The sequence below is a fragment of the Melanotaenia boesemani genome, chromosome 21 (genome assembly GCF_017639745.1).
Source record: "Melanotaenia boesemani isolate fMelBoe1 chromosome 21, fMelBoe1.pri, whole genome shotgun sequence".
In the NCBI taxonomy this organism is placed as follows: Eukaryota; Metazoa; Chordata; class Actinopteri; order Atheriniformes; family Melanotaeniidae; genus Melanotaenia; species Melanotaenia boesemani.
In genome coordinates, this window is record NC_055702.1 from 18,903,874 (window position 1) to 18,927,612 (window position 23,739).

Genomic DNA, 23,739 nt, shown 5'->3' on the forward strand with positions numbered 1-23,739 from the left:
GCATAAAATGAAAAGAAAGAAAGAAATCACAACACGAGCTGTACAGATGCTAAAGATTCTGCACCTTTTTAAAAAGTCTCATTAACAGCAGGTATGTGTAACCACAATTTTAGGACAAATTAACTTTGTAGACCATTTCTGTTTACTTAAAAAAAAAAAAAAAGATCTTAAAAACCACACTCTCACCCTTCCACCGCTACATCTGGAACACTCGAGTCCTTAAACTTACCCAAAGATATTGTAAAAATTAATTTTGTACACAAAGGAAAATTGCTTCTTAATTTATTTAAAGTTAGTGCAGTCGTTTACAAACCACAATACTTTTTGATATGATATCATCTTAAAACTATATCACTGTTCATCAAATTAAACTAGAATAAACTGCTTGGTGCATGTCAGTTTTTAAATTAATCCAGCACACTGTCATGATGTGGTTCTTAAAAAAAAGACAAAGGTAATGTTGAGGCAACATATAAGCAGTTAACAAAACCCTACAAGTATGTACAAAGAAAATGAAATAGTTCATGTACAGTCAAAATCTGGATTTTTACAATTAATTACAAGAGAAAATTACAATTTTTGTAGATTAAATAAAAAAAAAAAAGGTGAGAAAATGTCATTATTATTGTTTTACAATGCAATTATTGCATTACGCTGATGCTGTCACTGATTCTCTGCAATGCTGACAGTTTTTGGTGTGATCAAACAGCATTCATCTGTCAGCTCAGTCCAAGAAGAATATGTTGTTGAACTGCGTTGCACAAAGTCTCTTAACTTCCTCTGCAGTAGAAAAAACACAAGAGAGACAAAGATGCATTTAAGAGTAAGGTAAGATGGATGTTAAAGGAACAGTTAATCTTTTTTAGGTGAAGCTCAGTTTAAAGAATCAGAAGCAAATCTTGATGGGCAAGTTAAACTAAAGAGGTGTGTGCTGCAGATAAAATAGACTTCACAAGTTTTTCCACATAACCTTTAAAAAAGACAAAACACCCCTTTAAATAGAAGTAGAAGTAAAATTCTTAATAATAATTTAACAACAAAAATTCTGACCCTTCAGATTTCTCGGAGACATTCAGCTCAGGGTTCGAATTACAGGGGAACTAAAGGGAGCTCGGCTCCCCTGAAAGGCAGAGGAGCTCCCCTTAGACATTCAGCTGATACTTTAAGGGGGAGCCTGAAAAATAGTCCACTTTCAGGTCTCATGTTTCTTGAAAAGAATAGCATTAATTTGAGTTTATTAATTAATTTAATTTAATTAATTAAATCTTCCAGTTGATCCGTTTTATGTCCTTCAGCACTGTGGACAGCAGCATTGTTGTGTGCTATGAACGCCCATACAACAAATACTTGATATCAGGGCTGGACAATAACTCAATAAAAATATATAATCGATCGATAGACATGTGGTGTAATAAAAAAAATAAAAAAAAAGGGGTCAAAAAAAGTTCAATAGAAAAACAGTTTCCCTTCCTTTTTCATTATAGCCTATCATGTAGCTTAATACTAGTCATTACTTTCTCCTAACCAATCACAACAGCAGACCCAGGCATGCTACTTCACCAAGCCCCCACCCCTCTCAAAGTATAACATGGAGCACATGTATTGCAAAAGATGTTTGCTGTAAGGAGAGGCAGAGGAAATTGTCCCAAAAAGAAATAGGGTAGGGGTTGTGGTTTCTGAGCTACCTAGAACTGGTAGTGTGCCATTCCTACCAAAATACACTATTCTAGTTATGTTTTATTTATTTTCATCAAAACATTATTTAAATATTTATTTATCATATTTTCTGGTCACTTTAGTTTCTTCTTTATGTATGCCAGTATTTAAAGACATCACTCAGGTCAAGCTGACTTATTTTTCTTTTTTAAAGATTTTTGGTTATGGTTAAAAATGTGGTTGAATAAAAGGTTGAATAAGAACTCAGTGTTTGTGGTCTTCATAAAAAGTAGAACATTAAGCAATAGCATAAAATGGCTAGGACTGCACTTAAAATATATTTTTAAAATCTTTTGATAATTAGCAATACTTATTTATATAAATTAATATGATTCTTTTATTTGATATGCTTTTTTTCCTATATAGTCCAGCCCTACTTGATATGCTTCTTTTTGTTGTTGTTAAAGAACTTTCTGTCCCTGTTTCTGATTAAACAAGCTGCATACAGTAGTAGCAGAGTTTTTTGGGGGGGGTAGTAACTATATTTCTGACCACACTACATCCACTAATATGCATGTGACTTGCAAAGCTGCAGTACACGCCCGAAAATAAGGTCCCCCCGAAAGGCTTGGTGTAATTCAAACCTTAATTCAGCTGCATACAAAACACTGCTTACACACAAACATGCCAACAGAATAACATGCGACATTAGTGCCCTGTGACCCTCAATCGGATCAAGCAAGTATAGAAAATGGATGGGTGGATGGAGGATGAATGATAATAAGTATCAAGGCAGACTCATCCCGGCAGTGAGGACGTACCATTAACTTCGATCAGATTGGCGTTCTTTTGATTCAAGATCACGTACAGCTCTCTCTGGTCTGACTTCTTGCCGACTACCCAGTAGTCTGTCATAGCTTTTACGATGATTTCCTCATCTTCATCAACCCTGGGAGACAAATTGAAACATCAAATAAAGATAGCATCACATACACATTAATGGTACTTGAAGACTGCAGATCATTAAATGCAGTTAAGAAAAAATTATAATGATCACTTGCTATAAAATATTTAAATCCTATTCCCCTTGTGTCCTGAATGTTTTTGGTGATGTTTTTGCAAAGAAAATAATTTTCTTGTGTACACAATATACTTTATTATTAACCAAATTATGTGAATGTTGTGTGCATCTGATATCTGTTAAGAAACACCTGAACTAACAGCCCAGTTATTCACCAATAAAAATTCAGACAGAGACGTCACCAGAAAGACAAATATAATTACCCACAATTCAGTGTTTAATAGCCTGAACAGCTTAAATATATATAAAATATCTATAGTCACTGGAATTTGACTAAAGTGTCTATTGCCTTTATGAGATCTGTTTTCTCTTCTGATGCATGTTTGGTGTTAGAATTTAAATAAGGGTAAATATAGTCATGAGCCTAAAAGTAAAGTGACAAGAAACACGCCACCCGCACATAAAGAGGAACGGGTATTGTTACAGAAATGTATGAAGTGAATGCCGATGCCAGCCTACAGTTTGTCCCACAGATGGAAAATGGAATTTCCACATGACTACAGTCTCATGACTGCTTGAAAGGACAGAGAAAGTTTACAACAATCTGCTACGCCCCATTGAGTGAGTAAAATGACCCAGTTGCCCTGAAAACAAGGAGAAACCATTTGAGAATTTGATGTCTGACACTTTTTTTTCTTTTTGTGAAAGTGTCTCATTCCTGGCTTGGACATTAAACATTGCACTTATTTAACTGAAATTAATCAATTTGATGTACTTTGTGGTTTTAGCTGGGAACGTCAGCAATACTACTAACCTAATTTGTGGTCATTACACAAAGACGCACTAAACAATACCTGGAGGCATCAGTTAGATAGCAACCGGTTCACAAGGCCAGAATTAATGCTGTACCTGGCAAAGTCACAGTTGATGTCTCCCAGGATCTTCATGAGGTCAGGATGGACAGAGGTAAGACAGACACTTGCAGTCTTCCTCATATGGATGGTGCTCTTCTCTGCCAGGTTCATGTGGTTAAAGTAGATGAACTTAAACTGGGGCTCCTTCTCTGGTCTAAAAGGACAAACATAGCGTACATGGACAAAAAAGATACATAAAGTAAACAAATGTGTGAGTTTCATGTGCTACACACATAGTAATGGTTATGTTAGCTGGTGCTTATGAGAAACTGAGATTTGGGATTTTAGAGTGACACTGATGGCTGCTGTTTGTTTACCTTTAAAGCAAAATAATTTATTGCCATTTCAATGCATCTGAATTGTTCTTACCTTTATTAAAATAAAATTAGGACACAGTTTGGATAACAGCTAACCTCATGCACAGTACTGTGATTGCTTCTCTACAATAGGATGCATGAATGCATTCAAATAGGCCATGAAATTATTTTTTATCCATGGTGTGTACAATCACCAGGCCAAATTCAGGACACACACCTGTAAGCCAGCTGAGGAATTTGGAACCTCATTATTCATTCAGTGGATTCTTCACTAAGTTGATTACAAGAAGCTCATCAAGCTGCCAGGGCCAGTTTTGGATTACAGGCCAGGACTTATCTGAGTGTAATTGCAGGGGTTAAAGAAGTACAGCCCAGGATGCCAGTCCTTAAAGCAGCACTGCTTGAGTTACCCCTTAATAGTGCCATGGTGATATCCTGTAATATTAGAGCTTTGTTTGTCTCTGCCAGCTTCACAGAGTTAATACAAATAAATGATGACAGATGATAGGTACTCTAGAAAAACAGCACTAAACTTTGACTAGAGCAAATTATTCCTGACAAATACACAAACACCCTTAATAGTTAGATTTATTACATGTTTGTTTCATTACTAAGCACCTGGAGTATCCAAATATCTTTTTATACAGCTGTATCTAAATAAAGAATTTTAAGGGGAGTCATTGTGTGGCTGTTGCACAGTGTGTATACCTTAATGCTCGATGTAGCCCCTTTCTTAGATTAGTACCATCACTGGCTGCAACGATGAGCCACTCTTTAAGCCCCTTTACCCATTTCTCCAAATTAATCTAACTAACACCAGCGTATCCTTTCATAAATCACTACAGTGTTGTAGTGATGTCCCTCTGCAGTGTGACATATAAAACTTGTGTCTGATATATCTCTCATATCATCTCCTCAGCTAGCCATAAGAGTGTTATGCACAATGACCACATGATGTTAAAATATTTACACTCGCTGTGCTGTAGTATGATTTAGTGAATGTTCAGTTTTAAATCTTGCTGTGTGCTCGACATAAGCCATGCATCATCACAACATCACAATGTCATGCTGCTATTCTACCTTCATGTATGAAAGCTGGCGCAAGTCGAGTCTGTTCTGCATCCGTTATAAATTTTATAAATTTATAAATTTCATTGACGGCTCAGAAGTGAATCAGAGGTGACTTAATTCTGACCCCCCCCACCCATTCCCCCTCTACCCTTTCAAAAACTTAGACTTAGAAAGGTGTGTGAAAGGGGGTTGTGATTCATGATGGGAAATAAAATCTTGCTCTGTGTAATGTAATTTAATTTTAAAAAGTGGTGGATTCTTCACCCACCCAGATATCCTGCGGTTAATGGTGAACTGTTCACATATATCTGACGCCAACAGAGTCAGCTGAGGGCCCACCAAGCCATCCAGTTGCTCACAAAACTCCCTCGTCAGCTCCACAGAGGCTGGAACGACATGCAGGAGGGAAACGTAAAAAGAAAAGAAACACACTAACACAACATCAACTGTATATTGACAACCAGGAACAGAGAAACGAGCTCCATCCTATAAGTGGATAAACTTACACGTACCACTGATCATGAAACAAGCTGCAGCGCTCATCGCCTGCAGAAGAGCAGATCAGGTTAGGTTACAGGCAGAATCTGGGCCACGCAGGTTAGGAACCACTTTAATGTGATGATAAGCATTGTGGAAAGTGTTTCATCCTTTTTTAAAATGAGCTGTTTAATCCCAAAAAGCATTAACAGAGTAGTGGAATATTTCCAAAATGTGAAGTTTATACATGACAAATCCTCCCATCACACATAATGAGACTCATTCTGCAGATAAATAAAAATTAATTCTGGATTCTAATACATTTAAAATCCCTGTGAGCGTATAAATGCAACGAGAGCTGAAACGCCACACCTTGTAAACAATCAGATGCAGCTCCTCATAGCCATCTTCTGCTGTGACAAAAATTTTTGGAAATCGGAATTTGGCCTCTGGATCTTTAAGATTACTAGGTCCTGTTAGAAACCTGAGAGCACAGATGAAGGCACGGTTGGGTTAGTAATCACAGAATAAGTGTGAAAGTCAAAATTATTATTAAAAAAAAAACCTGCTTATTAAATAACAGAAGAGAAAACCTAGTTCACTGGATCCCAAAATGAATGAGTTGACTTTCCTTGTGACAGGACACTTTATTCCTGACACAGGAATAATGCATCTGAAATGCTCCTCTGTGTGCATTTTAAAAACTGTTGCATCCTTTAAAATAATTAGCTAAGAACATCGTAGCCTGGAGGATGTAGAAGCAAAGAGATTAGGAGGTAAGAAGTAGAGACATGAGATGAAATTAAGATCTGTGAAAGAGACACGACCCTTTCATGACAGATTTCCAAGACTGTTTGAAACCCTCTATAATTTCATTTACTGCTATTTTTCTTCTGTTTTTAAAGTAACCTTAGTGTTTTACAAAAAAGAAAAAAAATGTGTTTTCCCATCACATGACAGGCCACTCTGAATTAGACCTGAACCTATTCCTGCTGTTTCACATCACTCTTAAACACTAGTTATTTCAGCAGGGGACATACGTAAATGTTAGTCAGCCAACACTCAAAGCAAACTTTCCTTAGTTACACTAAAACTGAATGTAGTGCCGTGCACTACTCTACCTTTTGGCTAAACCCACAATTTGTTAACCAAGGGAGTTACCTCCTTATCTTATTAACTTGTCAGTTGGATGAAATAACTTGAGGTCAGCTCACAGACATGCACCCACCCAAGCATTTATCTTCAAGCATTCATGTGCATGTACAGTGTATGCACTTTGTTGTATCTGGGACACGGTGGCCCATGAATGACATTTCTCCATGGACTGCATATCTCTGGAGAGAAGGATTAAAAAAAAAGGTAGGGACACAGATGGGATTGGGGATTTACCTTCCATAGTGCAACAGATTTCCTGCAACTTCTGGCCTCAGAGGAGAGTCCCTGCCAGCCAACTGAGGTGAGAAAACAATAAAAGAGGAGGGTCAGACTGAAAATATATGGGATTACTATATAGTAAGTTATGAATGTCATGTCAAGGGTAAAATGCTTATCCATCCATTTGGGAAAAAAAATCTAAAGAGTTCTACAGTGTAAACTACATTTAATTCTATGAAATAAGCAAAGCTCTGCATTAGCAGCACACATTTTCCATACTAACATAGCATCTTAAATTTCTTTGATCGTTATTGAAGTCATCCTAATTTCTTCATACTTGAGTCAACTGTTCATTGCATGCTCCCACCTACCTCTGGTTCAGAGTGCCTGGGAAACAGCGAGGTGGTCAGATATTTATACAGGATCCGCATATCATCTTGTTCCAGCCCGCTCCTGCACATAACAATGATAACAAAGTTAACTAAATGTATTGTTGTTTGCTTTTTTGGTGTTCTGGTAATGGCTAGATCTTAAAAGCATCACATGTCCTTAATGAGAGTGGCTCAGCATGTGATGCAATTAATACTCTAGAATAAAACATGAAGGCACAAAATGCAGCTTTATGAGTCAGACAATTGTAACAGCCGAGGGGGTAGGCCTTAGTCTTTCCTGTTGGCTGTGTTTACCACTCTGTCAGATAGATGTGGACGGATCTTGTCAGAAATGCAGTAACACCTGATCAGGATGTGCTCAGCAGGTAATGAATCAGATCTGCAAGATCCAATCTCCTCTTTGGTTTTACATAATGGCCTACAGACTTACTGTACTATAATCTTTTTTCTTCCTTAATCAGTTATTCATTTAAAACGACTGGTACCATTTGAAATTATGTATTGTCTTCTTTTGAGCCACTCAGTGGCTAAACAGCCTCTTTCCTGTTTCATTGTTCACTGAAAGATGAACATATTTCATTAGCAGCCATGTAAAACCACTCACTGCTTACACACTAAGGTGGCTGACAACATTTTACATGTCAGAAAACACATAAATCGCAAAGAGGATTAGGGGTTATGTTAAGGACCACCTCCGTTTCCCCAGCATTCAATTGTGTGTTTTTACATGCTAATGGTGAGATTTTATGATCATAATGTATATGGCAGTAAATATGGATAGGGCTGTTCATGGCTGTCAGATTTAATAGTCAATGGATTAGAGGGATAAGTGAACACAGTTTTTAAAAGTGTGCAGTCTATACCAGATAAGCTGATCGTTGTAGAGGAAAGCTGTGTATTTGATCAGGCTCAGGCTCTCCTCCACTCTGTTAACAAAAGACTGGATCTTCAGGTAGGTCATCTTGTCCAGGGGGAAGAAGCTGATGCCACCAAACACATCCAGCAGGTCGCAGGACTGCAAATGGAGAGTCTGCAGATACTGGAAACCCCAGCGTGAACACACATACACACATGCAGACAAAAGGAGAAGCAAGGGAGAAAGAGGTCAGTTTACCTTCCCATAGTGTTTGATACAGCCCAACAAAGAAAGTGGAATAAGAAACTGACTGATGCTCTGCAAAGACGCTTGCATCACTGAGGGAATAAGAAGTGGAGACATTCAACCTCTGATGACGCTCATCACAGCGTCTCACTTTCTCTTTGTCTTTAAGTTACATGGTGGAGAGGGAAGCCCGTGTTAACTTAAGAAGGGTATTCCCTAATTAGAAATCAATTTTTTAAACTTTGGCTGAGTGTTAAAGCCAAGAGTTGTGCTGTTCCAGAGAAGTGACAGTGATGTAAAATGATGAAAGGTACTGTAAATTAACTAACGACCAATGAATCAGGCATGACTGTAAACATCTTACAGCTTTCCAAAATTAACATGAGTATTTACACAGAAACAACTACAGACACTTGACTGTTTGCCCAAACATCATAAGCTAAGCCCAGCCCTTGTGAAAACACTAACTGTCAAGGTCTAGTGACTTTTTTATACACAAGTATGTCCAAGACAGTATGTTGAGCATTAAATGAATCCAAAACAAAGAAAAATACAAATCCACCTAGCAACAAAGAGTTGATGGGCAGATGTAAACAATCCTTACCCTGTAAAAGAATTTTTCAAGCTTCTGGATAAGCAGCTCCACTCCTCCGGTTTCCATTGCTCTACCAAATGTGCCATTGAAGAGCTACAGCACACAGAAAACAAACACTGATAAATGGGGATACTTTTAGTAGAATACTTTTAGTCGAAGTGTTAGAAGGTATAAGAGAGTCCATATTTGGATTATAGGAGAAGAGCCTATTTTACTCAAACAGGCCACATATACACCATAAAAATAAATGACTGATCCTAAAATATACTGAAACTCACCTTGTACATACTGTAGCATTGCCTTACCACTGCACCATAGACAGTATCCTACAAGGAAAGATGGGATCCATTACATAACAGACAATACTCCAAAAAGAATAAATCTGCATGTATCTCTTAGTACTTACAAGTATTTCCTCTTCTTGATACTCTATTGTGGGAGGTTTACCGTCTTTATTTGGCTTCTCGATCATTGGGTTTCGAACCACCTGAGGATTGCATGTAAAAAAACAGCACGTATAAATAAAAGAGTAAGAACTAAATTACAGTCTTACTAGAAATAAGGAAGGCTGGAAATGTACCATGACTATCCAGAAATTCTCCTCGGGCTCAAAGAAAAACTGACGGTTTTTCTGTGTGTGCAGGGATTTAGCTGGTTTTGTTGGGCAGAATGTCCTGCAACAAAGACAAGGTCATAGGCAGACAAGATGAGCTTCTTTCATGGTTTTGCTTGCATCTTAAATGTATTTGAGCATATCTAGCCGCTTATTACAATATTTCCATGTTATGTTATTTGTCCTCAGGCTAACATAGACTTTTGGTTATCGATTAAATACGCCAAAGAAAACCATGAAACTGAAGACAGACACTTATCAAATTCATACCAAAAAGCTATAAAGGAACTCCTACACATTCATACTTGTATGTGGTACCTGGTGAACTGTACAATAGCCTCACAAAGTCCCACATTTCGGATCTTCTCATTTTTCTCAACATCACTTGGGTGGTAAAACAAAATTTTCTTCTCTTCCTCTCCTTCCCGTGGTCCAAATGTAGGGTTATAAATAAAAAAACTGAGCAGAGATGGTGTATACTGTTTTTCCTGCATTCCTGAGGCCATTTTGGGACTACAAAAGACACAAAGACAAAGCTGATAATTCACTGATTCATTCAGGTTCTGCTAATCTCCACTTTGAATCGTTCTTACCTTATCATGAGCATTAGTGCAACTTGTGTCTGGACTTCCTTTGCTCAAGTGACAGTTTGGTTAGCATGCCGTGTGCCTGCAGAGTGTGGATAACTCCGTTAAAAAAAAATCAGAAACCAACAACTAGTGCTCCTACACATATTACTGCTCACAGTTATAAGGTCAAGGGGCATTTCTATTAAGAAAATATACCAATGTCATATCAGATCAGCATCTTACTATGGTAATTACTGCTGCATGAAGCTTGGGAACTATGCAGAATTAACAGGAATGTGGTCTGATATCTATCTAGGTGTAGAAAAGCAGCCTTAATCTATGATATGCTCTTCCACTAAGCTTCTGAACCTGAGCATAACACATTTTTTTTAAATAAATGAATAAAAAACAAAACTACAATGATATTTCATTTTTCCACAGAAGATTGTCCCTAAAGAGTTGCAGCACATTCAATTCTCTCTCTTTCTCCTTTTTAAATAAAAATAAAACAAAAACAAGAAAAGTTGTTTATTGTGTGGCGTCCATCCATTAACACAAACCTAATACAGTGGAAACATGCACCAAGGTTTATATCAAGTTGTAGAGGTTTCTGCAGGTGTTTTCTTGATATGCTGGGAATCTTCCACCTGTTATAAGATTACACATTATGTTCTTAAAGGGATTTTAGCCAGACATCCTCTCCTAGGGAGGAAAGAAACAGTCCAGAATTTCCTTAGTTTGTAGACTTTTTGTTATACTGTGGACTGATTAACATCCAGGTCTTTACAAATGCATTTCTAACCCTTTGTAATGTCACTTATTGATTATCTTTGTTCTAAAATCCTGTGAAATTTGTTTTTGAGGCAGGTTTGTGCTATTTTTTGCCTGTTTAGGTTTGTTTATTTTTTTACATTTTGAAGAGAACAAAACTTTGTCAGTCATCTAGCACACATTTTTTCTATGGACGCTCTTTTCTTTTTCTTAGCTTGGACTTTGAAGATCAACCAGTGTGTTCAAGTTAGTTTTATTATTTAAGCTAATTACGCTGGTTCCTACTAGGGAGGGGATATATTTCTGCAGCAAGAACATTGTGATGTGTATATTGGCAACGGCAACAACACAGGATGAGCAATGTCAAGTCAGGCAGATAAACTCAAGCATCTCAAGTTACAACAAAGTTGTAACTTAATACAACGTGGAAATTTAGAAGAATGTCATTTAATGGCGTATATAGACAGATATATATAAACACCATGACATGCTAGATCATTTGCTTTAGACAGTATCGACGCAGATGTTCTGTATAAATACAGCCGTGTCACTAATGAATTAATATGTCCGTTTCCAAAATCACTTCTGAGGAGCAACTGTACACACTGATTTCCAATGTGTTTGGAACTTTAAAATAAACTGTATAGCATTAAAATGAAATAAAAGATGCATTGAATCTTTTATTAAGTCACTACTGTAAAGTTTAGTATATTTATTCCTACTTCGCTCTCACAGTGTACCTCTTGATCCAGGAGGGAAATCTACTGGTTACTTCTTCAACATATCACTGTTGGTACACACGATGTTGAAAAGTCGAGCACGTTACCACTGTCCTTAAGCCGGTGAAGTCTCGCGAGCTGAGCTACGACCCAGATAGGGGAAATCCCTGGCGTTTTCATACTCTCCATTTCTCCAAACCTAAAAAAAACTCACGGAGCGAAGCCGGTGACTATGTAGCTAAACAAGTACAACTACTTGAAGTCGCTACTATGTGACGGCAATTCAGCTAGGGCAGCTAACTGGTTAGCTGGGCTCTGCTAGCAGAAGACTTGTGCTCTAAGCGAAATCCTAATTGAAAAAATGACGGTAATACTCACCTTACAAAGCATACACACAGCACGTTCGGGTTCTCAATATTATGGAGTGTGTAATTAAAAATAAAAAGCATTAAAAAAAATATCAGTAACAGGAGATACCGCTCGCATTATACTTTACATTATTAACTTCCTGCTTTTGACAGCGCGGTGTCGCAAACTAAATTGTTCGGGGATTCGCACTTTCAATTTACTTAAAGGTTCCTCTTACAGGGGGAAGCCTTGCCGACTGTTGCGTACAATTTATGATCCCTAGAAGTTAAGTGATCAATGCACTTTACAAAGTTTGCGTATTATTTGGTTTGAGATGTATGTAGCGGTTTTATTATACATTTGATCGACAGGTGAAACCATTTCTATTTAAGAGCATATTTTTGCAATTTTTGGAGTAAATATTTTTTATAGACATGTATGTAATAAAAAATATTTTACTATTTTATTTTTATTTATTTTATTAATCCCAGTCGGGATTAATAAAGTAAAAATTATTATTATTATTATTATTATTTGTGTCTAAATAAGAGATGTTTGCCATCTTAAGGTATTTTGGCTTCCCTGTTAAGCAATTTCTACATTGATGTAGTATTTGGATTTAGTGCACTTTATATCAAGATATGCATATCAGCTAAAGATTAATACAGTCTTTAATCATATATTTTATAATACACCAAAATAAAATCAAAACTAAAAATATGCACAATTCCAAGAATTCTTTTATTACAATATGGAGCTCGGCATTGAAATGAGTTTACACAATGTCACTATCAAATAATTCCGAAATGTTTTTCAGTCCCACTACCATAGATTGTGTTAACAAAATACCCTTATGGAATTTGTTGAATGTGAACACTCTGTGCACAGATGTAGGTTTCCACATTTATTCATTTCAAAGGTGGTATGTGAACAAGGACCAAGTGAAAGACACATTAAAATGTTTTGCATTTAAAATGACATAAGGTCATTTAAAACCAAGAGCACACAGAAGTGAACAGAAGAAACAAAAAAAAACCAAAGAAAAAATCTTTAGTTCTTGGGAATGGAAGCTTGGCTCAGAAGACTCCAGAGGTGGGGAAAGATGTCCAAAGACCTGAAGACTTCTTGTAATTTGTCAAACTCAGGACAGGACCATAGTCTGGAATTCTGGAGAAAAGTGAAACATGAGGCAATGCCAAAACCTACCTCTGTCTTCTTTGCTAGTGCCACACATCAAATGTCATTCAAAAGCAATGAGGTTTAATAGGGATGATTAATTACATAAAAACTGGTGAAACACGGTCACGATTTAAGTATAAAAATTGGACCCAAACTTTCAGACACCTTCTCTTGTAGATGCATGTGTGCTGATACAGAGGTGGTTAAAAACGTGTGGTGCAAAGTTATTAAGACTTGTCAATACGTTTGAAATTCTAAGCTGGTTTCTGGTATAAATATGTTTCCTTTTTTTTTTTTTTTTTTTTTTTTTCTGTTGTAAATCATCTTGAGCTAACTGTTTGAACATAGATGATCAAGCTAAAATACCTAATAGCTAGAGTGCTATTTTTAAATAATATTTAAACTTCTCTGAGTTGTTTTCTATCACTACCTGAGATTTAATCCATCCAATGAGATAATTTCGGTCTCTATCGTGATTTCATGCCAACACAATGTGAATAGTCAGATACTGACCATCTACTCCAATTCGTCCATCACTGTCATCATCACCTGCTGAGATCAAGCTCTTGGTTTCTGCTTCGGTCAGGGTTCTCGCCCCAGGAACGAACCGCTGCAGGAAGTACCTACAAGCAGACACATATACAGGATGTATTTGATATGATCAGTTTCTCACGGATGAACTAAGCAGATGTCTGACTTTCAAAATAAACCACTCCCTAACTTGTACAACTCAAGTCTGCCGTGAGCAGCCACAAGGGGATTAATATAACACAAATACAGTAATAACACGTTAACCGTGGTAGATTACGGGTTTTTGTAACCCTGTAATTCAGTAAATATTAATGTGCAATTCATTAACACCTCAGTTTTTTGCCAGGCAAACACACAAGTGCACAATTCTCTGAAGCTCAGGTTAATTATGTACTTGCAGGAAGAAGTCATAAAACTTGTAGGTTGGTAGAGTTCTGAGCCAGACGTAGATACATTGCATTTAGAGAACTGGTAGGCATAGAGCACACATCCTAGCTATCAATTTACACACTTGAGCTCAGATTCCTCGATATAGCCGCTGTTGTCCTCGTCGAGGATCTGAAAGACATCTCTGACCTCCTTGGGTGTCTTTGAGGACAGGCCACACAGCTGAAAGAACTTCTTGTAGCAGAATGAATCTGGAGCTGGAAACAAATATTGAAAAACAGAATAGACAATAAAGAGTCTTAGCTCAGTTCGATAGGTCACACACACTAAACGCTGATGTTGAGATTAATCCAGCATGTGGCTGCTGCCCTGTTTTTCATCTTTTAAGACCAGCAGAGTCATACCTCCTCTAAAACAGACACAATGATTAAAAACCTTTTTAAATTCAGATTTAAAGCTGTATGTGACTTTAGCAGAGAGGATATATTGGAAATAATGCAGTTGTTGAGAGGATTATTCACCTATATGAAGGAGAGTACTTAAAGGATCTGAATGTGACTGATGCAATACAGATTATGAGTCTGTCAATTTATCAGTTGGATTATTTTGTATTTGACTGTTTTTCATTGTAGTTAAGATGTGAATTCTTTGCTGAGTCAAAGCTTTTCATCCTGAAGGTAGTTTAAGCTTAAATAAATGGGCATAACTCACCCTGCATAATTTGGCTGTTGCAATTTAGATGTGTAATTATTAGCGACAAATATTTGGAGGGAAATGTTCAAGCTACCTTGACAGTCCTTGACAGCATTTTCAATGGCTTCAGCTGATAGAATGGAGGTAAGCGACATGTTGGTCCTGTAAGGTACAAGAGAGACTGTGTAAATTATTAACATACACTAACACACACAACTTTCTCTCCCTTTCAGATGTACGGTATCTGTACCCACGTCAGACTTTGGGATTTGTTCACCACCCTGATGGATTAACTTTTTCTTTATTTATTTTTTATTTTCATTTTTACTTTTGCAGATTTATCTGGGTTATATTATGATCAAATCAAGACTCCAGTTGTGATTGCTTCTCAGATATACTGACTAAAGCATATTTCTAGAAAAACAAGCAAAAGGGGTACATTTATGGACTTTACAAACTTAGGGACCTTACAAACAGATTACTTTTTATAAAATAAATGTGTGTACAGTTTACTTAATATAAATAAGAATTTTTAGCACATTATCACAATAACAAAAGATCAAAATTTATACTTCTTATATATTCTTCTTCTTGCTTTAGTTAATTCTGTTATTCTACTGGATGTCTTACAGAAATCTGAACACAGGGGAAAAATAAAATTTTGGTTACCTGACAGCTTCAAAACATCAACTTGTCATCAATAGTTTGGTGAATTTTGTGGCAATAATTCTTATCATTATCATTCTTACCATTTTAAGTCAAAGCTACATGTGCCTAAAGATCAACCATCTCCAGCTAAATTGAAAAAATAAAACTTTATTCAGATCATTTAGGCTGTATGGTACCTGCACAACACCTGTACTCTGGGTTTCCCCATACAGATGTGTGTGGGACTCACCACTGTTGGCTCCTCTCTGTCCAGATCCAAAGCAGCAAGCAGCAGATAAGGCTCAGTGGTGACTGCTGACTGTTGTCTTATATACTCTAGACAGGATGTACAGAAGGATGCTTGAGTTTCCAAACTGTCCAGGGATCAAATTATCCTGTAGCCACAGCAGCCTCCTTCTCGTGTTCCTCACCTCCTCACCTGTCTTATTAACCTTTACTGTTTATATCAGCTACACCCTCCTGTCACGCCCCGTTCTCTTCCTTTAATGTCACAGTGCAGTTTTCATCCAATCAAATTTTTGTGTTAAACCTCCCCCTTCCCTCCCTGTCCTCCTCTTCACCCTCCGTCTCTGCAGGTGCTTCTGAACGCTTATAGACATCTCAAACTTAATTCAAGCACCCGTTCGTCTCTGGTTTTAGTAAATAATCTTCTAAATGCAGATAACCATATTGAATAGCAAGGCATAATGGAGTTTTAAATCACCAGCAGCCTAATCTTTCATAATGGACCATGCTGATACTTTCCCTGTGAGACTTATAAAAGGAAACCATGCAGTTGTTTATTGGTATATTTTATATTTACATTAACATGTTTGAGAGGTTTACAAGAGCGTTTTACTAGCTGAGGTTATGTTATTATAAGAAAAGTTTAAAAGTAATCTTCAAAAACGACTATTCCCACTGTGCAGGACTCATAAAGTCCCAGTTAAACAGGCTAAATTATATATTTTACAGGGGAATACAAAAGAGAATATAGTGATTCATCATGAAAAGTCAAGCTGTTTTTTTATAATTCATATGTATAAAAAATCAAATGAATAAAAGTTTCGAACAGATGTTCCAAAATAGCCTTACAACAACAAGGAAAAGCATAATGTGTACTTAGAAATACACCATCACTCTTGTGTGTTAAATTCTGCTGAAAATGCAGTATTATGTGGCACACACTCCTCTACCTGAGTAAGGAGTTCAAGGTAAAAGGCTGGGTGTGGCTCCGATGTTGTGAAGAAGGTCTTGGCAATTGGTCACAATAGCAACTAGCCACTTAAAACTGATGAGTTAGTTTCCTGCAGAGAATCTGTCAAACCACCTGACACAGCACTGTCTCTGGTGAATCCAGTCAGCACTAATGTTATAAGCACAGAGGGCAGAGATGCTTTTTGTAATGAGAACCAGGGGAATAAATCTCATAATTTTTCAAACTTTCATTTGTTGTGAAGCTTTGACTTCACACCTTCCAAATAGATCAGATTTTTATGTTAGTCTTATAGCCTCTTGTTGCACAAAGCTCACCTGTTAGTTGAAAACATGACCAGCCATTAATGTGCTGCAAAGTATTTAGGTTTGCATATAAAAGTTAGTTCCATCTGAAAGGCTTGTGTCTTACTGGTGCCACCTTGTGGCTGCTTTCCATGAGCACAGCTCTAATTTAAAAAGAAAAGTGATGCAACAGCAGATTTGTGGTACCACCTGCACTATGGCTCCTTTCAGACATGAAAAACAATCATGTATTTCATGAATTTACAGCCCATATACTATGAGATATGTGATCGCTTCTATATTGCATGTTGATGTTCCTTATGGCTCTGTTCTGACTTACCTACAGTGACAGGGAGATGCTGTGTGCCACCTTCACAAGAATACAGGTGTATCATAAAAGATGCTATTTCAGACATCTCTTATTTCTTGATACATCATGGAAGAAATTTCCAATGAAGTTCTCAATAGAGAATTTTATTTTTATTTTTTATGGTATCGTTAAGGGCCTTCTCCAACAACTTTTACATGATCAGTATCATAACAACCTTTTCATTCACAATATGTAAAAAGCACAAACTGCATAAAAAAGATAGATTGTACCTCCATGTTGAAAGTGAGGCTGGCGGAGGTGTAACATATACCTGTTTCTAATGTCTAGTGTGCTGGCCCAGTACTAATTTTTTCCTCTCTTCATAGGGTGGTGTGCCAGATGGGCAGCTTTTTGTTAGAGCACCGGGCTTTGGTGCATCCCGCTTAAGCCTAGTCTTAAGTATTTCTCCCTCTCTCTCTCTCTCTCTTGCAGACTGGTTGTTCACTACACTGACTTTACATCACTGATTGGTCACTTTTACATGTTGCACCTTTCTACTAATAAGATAATAATAAGTTATTTTTCTAAATAACATATATTTTGACAGTATTTTGCACGTCCTTTTTACTTGTATTATTACAGCCTATGCACGTCATAACGCAAGCAATGAGCGCCTCTTCTTTTATTTATGGAATTTCGGGCTCTATTGGCCTTTATTCAATAGTAGCTTGACAGGAAAGTGGACCAGAGAGAGCAGGGAATGATCTGCAGCAAAGGGCACCTGGCCGGGACTCAAACCTGGACCAGCTGCACCAAGGAACTGTAACCTCTGAGGATGAGGCAGCATTTAGCTCAACTGGTAGCGACCCAAGAGAGCCTCTTCTTGATGCAAACATATCTAAATAAATGAAGGAGCGAATTCTCCAATAGTTATGACTACAAAAATATTTAGCTATTAAGTTTATGGTCACAATCACTAGTTTCAAGGCTTCTTCAGTGCAGCGTGATGTTCACTTTGTAAGTCACAACTACATTTAGAGTACAATTAATGATTATATCGTACAGTGGACATACTTCGTCTGGAGGTTCTCAAGCATTCCCAGGAACGTCTCACTTGAACTTCAGGCTTCAAAACAGTACGCCTGTGGATGTAATGATTGCTGCATCTACGTTTTAAATACAAAAAAATTATAACATGTTACGGACATAAATTAATGACTGTGTGTAATGCCAGCTGGGAAATATGAATTCATCATCTCCCATTCTGAATGACCAGTAATAAAATCTTACAAGAAATTGCTTTTTTTGATTAGTAACTAATTTATGTGACTAATTTAACATTCCTGTTCAGAACTTGGGAGTTAAAAACAAAACAAAAACAAATGCAATTTTGACCTTTTGATTTTCCAGCTGATTTTCTTGTTGATTTTTGTCTTAGTGGAAAAACTGGTGCAGCTTTCATAGAAAAATAACCAGAATTCGCATCAAGACATGTAAGTAACCCTGCAGCAACACAAAATAGAAAAAAAAACATTTTTTTTAAGTTGTTTGTGAGATTTATCCCGACTAAATTGATGAACCCAGAGAACCAGGTGTGCAGATGTTAGCTAAAATCTCAGTGTACCACGCTCATCTACAAATATAGCTACTTCTAGCTTCAAAAAGTACAATATGGCAACAAAGATGAAAAATCAAGGCCTCAAACAGTGCTCCCCAATCCAAGGGTAGCATCATAGCGGTTATGTTTATTTTTTAGATACAATCAATGATCTGACATTACTTGCTCACTTTCTTGACTTTTTATGTTTTTATGTTACGTCTCTCGATTTGCTCATGTGCAGATTTAACAGGGACGTCTGCTGTGATTCAGCTTGCTCATTAAAAGGTGTTTCCTATTCCCAGATTATTTTTTTCTTTAAGGTTGAGGCCAGTTTCTGGACTTTTAATGCAGTATATTAAGTAACATATGTTCCAAGTGTTTCCTCGTGCATTTTTAAGGCGGGGCAGTAAACACTTAGTCATTTACAAGCGACAACTGAAGACCAGGGTCAGACTTTTGTTACTGAAAAAGAACCTTTATTTTTTCTCGTCTGTCCGTTTCCCGTAAAAGTGCACCATTGCTGATCTCACAGTACTCAAATATCACACAGAAAAACGACGACAGAAGTGAGAGAGAGAGAGAGAAAGACACAAGTCAACCACGCCATACATTTAGTCAGGTACATTCATGGATAGCACTGGGGTGAGCACGACCTCAGAGAGAGAAAGAGGGCGGTTTGTCTGTGGTCGGGATGTCAAAGGTCAAATGTATAAAAGTGGTGCTGAGAGATGACTAAAGAGAGAGAGAGTGAATGGGAAGAGGAGAAGAAGAGAGGAAGAGTATGTCTTGGCTCAAGTTGTTCCTTTAGAGTTGTGATGTAAGTTGTTGGTCGGTTTGTCTGTTTAACCCTTGACCATGGCGGCGAACTCTGCACAGTGGGGGAGAAAGACAGGAGAGTTATTGAAAAGTCATTGGAATTTATGTCTTTTCTTTTTTTTCTTCAGATAAAATGTATATCTCCCTTTCTGACCTTGAGCCTGTTATTATCAGTATTGTTATAACTTTCATGATTTTTAGAAAACAATATGAAAAGCTGAAGGTTTTACCATCAAAAAGCTTCATTATTGGCTGAGATATAAAGATGAAAGTGGATAGTGGATAGGATTTATGAGGCTTTAAAATGCTCTTTTTAAAATGGCACCTTAAGTATAAATGGACTAACGATGAACCAGATATTTTCTTACCATCAACTCCGATCTTGCCGTCACCATCAGAGTCACCGGCCTTAAGGAAGGTCTTTGTCTCAGCATCGGTCAGAGCTCTGGCACCGGCAGAGAAGTTCTGCAGGAACAGCCTGAAGAAGACAATCAGAAGATTAAGCAATTTCAGAACAGAATCACATCTTTAGTTTCTCAGCTGAAGTGGTAGGCTTTTTTTTATTTTTTTAAATTATTTCATTTTAATGTAAATGTTTTATTTTGAATGCATGTTGTGAAGCTAATCTTCTAGAAACTCTCAACTGCCTTTTAACTAATCACTCACTGCATCTTTTTCACTGTAATTGTTTGCTTGAGCATTGAGGGGCTTTATTTAGAAAAGGACAACAAAAAGCACTTAATAGAGCTTTGTAATTTGAGCAGGTCATTTCCCCTCATGCTTCTTCGCTGTTCTGCAACACCCTATGATACGAGGCACCAGAGAGCTGGCATACAGTTACTGCCAGAGCTTCTTGGATGCTTTGTTAGTGTGACATCATTGTGAATTTACTCTCTCCCTAAGAAAGGTGATCCCTGCACGAAACAAGCTTTGAGTTGAAATCTAATATTGGGTGCCTACTTCAGCTCATCCTCCTCAATGAAGCCACTTTTGTCCTGGTCAATGACGGCAAAGGCCTTCTTGATGTCATCAGCAGACTTGGCAGCCAGGCCGACCTTAGCAAAGAAGTCCTTGTGCTTGAAAGAGTCGGCAGCTGTAACAGGATGGAGAGGGAATCACATCAGTGGCTGAAATGTATCACATACAAACTCAAGTGTTTTTGCTGGTGCACTAGGATTTGGATTTGCTTGGAAGTTCACCATTTGAGCCTTTTATTTTAGCTTGTAGAACTGTTTGTCTTTCAGCTAGGACAATTGTATTAAAATTCTGCAAGCTGGCTACACCATACATCTAGCTCAGAGATGAGCTTTGATGCTCTAAATCACCTGTACTCTAAGGTCAAACGTGTATTAAAGTGTCTTTCTTGCAAAACACATGCTAATAGACAGGTTTCTACATGAGTAACAACCATTTAGGATGTCTCCAGTTATGTTACAAGAGTTTCATTGCTGGGTTTACCTGAGCAAGCTGCAAGGGCTGCAGTGATGTCAGCATCAGTCAGAAGTCCGGCGAATGCCATTTTTAACTGAGGGAGGAGAGCAGAGGACAAGACATCAGTTCATCAATCAGCTGAAGCAAAATCAGATAGGATGAAACACTTTAACTCTGAGTCTAAGGATATTTCATTGCACTTAAGAATACACCCTTCAGGGTCATGCAATATTTCACAGTCCCTCTCTGTAAGTATTCCATGGCACAAATGATCAGATAAGGTAGTCCAATATTGCCAAAACCAAGCCCTCCAAGACAAAAAAAAGTCAAATCCTTTGCAGCTTTCCCCCCATTTGGTTCCTTTGTTAGTCCAAAGCCAAAATCTGTGCTTCTGATGTTCAAAATCTGGACCACTTTGCCCCTTTGCGTGAATTATATCCTGATGCATGAAGAAAGCCTCTCTAAGTCAGGGGTCTGCAGCTCTTCAGTGGAACTCACCTCAAAGTTATCTCTAAGACTAGAGTGGATTCGCTCAGATGAATCTGCCGACTGCAGTGAACCCCCTCAGCGTCTCTCACAAGCTTATATACAGTTCACTCAGCTGAAATATGATGCATAGGCTATGTAATGGACACTGTGTGCAAAGAAGTCGGTTGAAAAATGTGTCCAGTAGACAGAGCTGTTCTATTTATATGTACATAAATGAAGATGCTTAAATGGTAGGCCAAGTGTAGGCCTATGCAAAAGTGCTTGATATTGCATAAGGCTAATAATATACGCTGCTGATTTGAGTGAAACACACTCTGCATGCAGCCTGCGGGACTGTGCAAAGCGGCACAAAAGGAGGAATGAGGTAAACTTTTTAATAACCACACAGATCATTTAGGTTTGCATTTTCTGCATAAGCTTTGTGTAATTATTTTAATTTATTATGGGATTTTGCATGGTGACTGTGCCACAATTTAGGCAGCATTCATTTTAAAAGAGGAGTGTAAAGTTGTTTTTCTTGAGCTCTGACTTCTCAGTGTATCTTATAAAATATGAGATATTCTGTAAAAATTAAACTGTGCATGGGAGATCTTTAAACTGAATTAACTATATCATTTTTGCCAAAAAAAGTCTATTTTTTAACCCTTGGAAATAGCATTCCATAATAAAGAAACGATTAACAACAAAACAGTGCAAGGTTTGCTGTTTATTTACAGTGTGTGCTTTAAAACCCCAATCACCACAGTTTTTTTAAAAAAAAAAGTAAACCTGTGTGAGACTGGCTTGTGGAAAATGTCTGCAATGACTACACTGGCATTCCTCTGTCAGAAAGGTCTAGTTGTTGTGATTGATTATGGTTGGCAGTGGTATTATGCATAAAAAAAAAAAATAAATAAATAAAAAGCCAACTGTAATTGCTAAAACATTAATTTATCTACAGTTTTAGATGATAAGATTTTTTGCAATTCATTATTTTGTGAAATTTGTAGCATTGTGGACGCCAGGTTGTATGAGATTTACTCTGACTATGACAAAAACAAATGATGTATTGCCATGTCACTTGGAATCAATATAAAATAAAACAATAAATAATACAACTATATAAAATGTACACTACCGTTCAAAAGTTTGGGGTCACTTTGCCATGGGATTCAATAGGGAAGTGACCCCAAACTTTTGAACGGTAGTGTACATTCAAACAAAGATTGCAAACATTTAAGCCTAAATGTTTCTTGTTCACTTGTTTGTTGCAAAGACAAAAAACAAAACAAAACGCAAGTTTATAAAAAAAAGAAAAAAAGAAATTTATCCCAAGCTATGATGATAATGGTCCGCGACTGTGGCGTAGGGGGGGTAGTCACAGGGATTAACAGAAATATTTCAGTTTAACACTGCATCATCATCATCATTTACTTACACGCGGCTCACCACTGTCTGCCAGGTCTTATTTTTGGATCTCTTACACTTATTTAGACCATTCCTCCTTATGGAGATGAAACTATTTGCTCTACTATTTTGGGAAACTCTGAAAGCTGATATAATAAATCTAATCGTCATCACTATGGTCATTATCATCACCATCATCATCTTGACACACCAGTACAGATCTGTGTCATTGCATAGTGGGCTCTCACTCTGCACCAAAACAATAAGATTAGACGAGGGGTTAGTCCTGGGGGTCTTTCCTTGCCCATATTTGCTCTCAGGGCTGCTGTATTAAAAGTCTTGTGTGTCTCTTACACAGTAGGTGGCAGTGTTGAGATGATCCTGTAACTATTGACTTAAGGGTTTTATATTAGCAAATTTTAACAGTGTCAAAGCTACATATTTAAACACTGATTAACAGTTTCTTTACTGTTTTAATGATCTGATCTCTTTTGTTACTTCATCACAGTTCTTGCAATATACATGCAGTAAATAAATGCTTATTTAATTTCCCCTTTTCTTCGTCTTTACCATAAATCTTAAAAGCTCTGCAAAAGGAATCTTTGGCCTTTAACATTTGCTGTGGTCAAATGAGGTCTCTCACCTCAAAGGACTCAGCCATAGATACTGTAACTATTCCTGCCCTTCTTCAATATCATGCTTGGATTACAAATATCTAACAGCAGGGTTGAAACGCATCAAGCAAGGCTATGAACCTCTGTAATTCGAGACAGCACAAGAACATCCCCCCGTCAAATTCTGAAATTTATATTTGAAATACTGATTTGTGA

The 23,739-nt window shown here is 37.3% G+C and overlaps 3 protein-coding genes across 3 annotated transcripts; all 3 read right to left on the bottom strand.

Annotated features, from left to right (window-relative positions):
* Positions 1-265: 265 nt before the first annotated feature.
* Positions 266-12,120, bottom strand: ccz1 (CCZ1 homolog, vacuolar protein trafficking and biogenesis associated). The gene is made up of 16 exons (XM_041974593.1): positions 11,970-12,120; positions 10,126-10,201; positions 9,851-10,045; positions 9,500-9,593; positions 9,326-9,406; positions 9,198-9,245; positions 8,929-9,012; positions 8,086-8,261; positions 7,202-7,283; positions 6,846-6,907; positions 5,829-5,940; positions 5,492-5,525; positions 5,248-5,365; positions 3,587-3,745; positions 2,478-2,605; positions 266-780 (listed from the first exon to the last, which is right to left on the bottom strand). Exons 2-16 carry the CDS (start codon positions 10,137-10,139, stop codon positions 725-727), a joined length of 1,443 nt encoding a protein of 480 aa, XP_041830527.1. The 5' UTR covers positions 10,140-10,201; positions 11,970-12,120; the 3' UTR covers positions 266-724.
* A 547-nt stretch (positions 12,121-12,667) lies between these two features.
* Positions 12,668-15,802, bottom strand: pvalb9 (parvalbumin 9). Its single transcript, XM_041974069.1, has 5 exons — positions 15,628-15,802; positions 14,824-14,891; positions 14,161-14,293; positions 13,632-13,741; positions 12,668-13,106 (listed from the first exon to the last, which is right to left on the bottom strand). Exons 2-5 carry the CDS (start codon positions 14,882-14,884, stop codon positions 13,081-13,083), a joined length of 330 nt encoding a protein of 109 aa, XP_041830003.1. The 5' UTR covers positions 14,885-14,891; positions 15,628-15,802; the 3' UTR covers positions 12,668-13,080.
* Positions 15,803-19,247: 3,445 nt separating this feature from the next.
* Positions 19,248-21,582, bottom strand: LOC121632473 (parvalbumin alpha). The gene is made up of 5 exons (XM_041974020.1): positions 21,533-21,582; positions 21,062-21,128; positions 20,564-20,696; positions 19,972-20,081; positions 19,248-19,655 (listed from the first exon to the last, which is right to left on the bottom strand). Exons 2-5 carry the CDS (start codon positions 21,120-21,122, stop codon positions 19,630-19,632), a joined length of 330 nt encoding a protein of 109 aa, XP_041829954.1. The 5' UTR covers positions 21,123-21,128; positions 21,533-21,582; the 3' UTR covers positions 19,248-19,629.
* Positions 21,583-23,739: the final 2,157 nt, after the last annotated feature.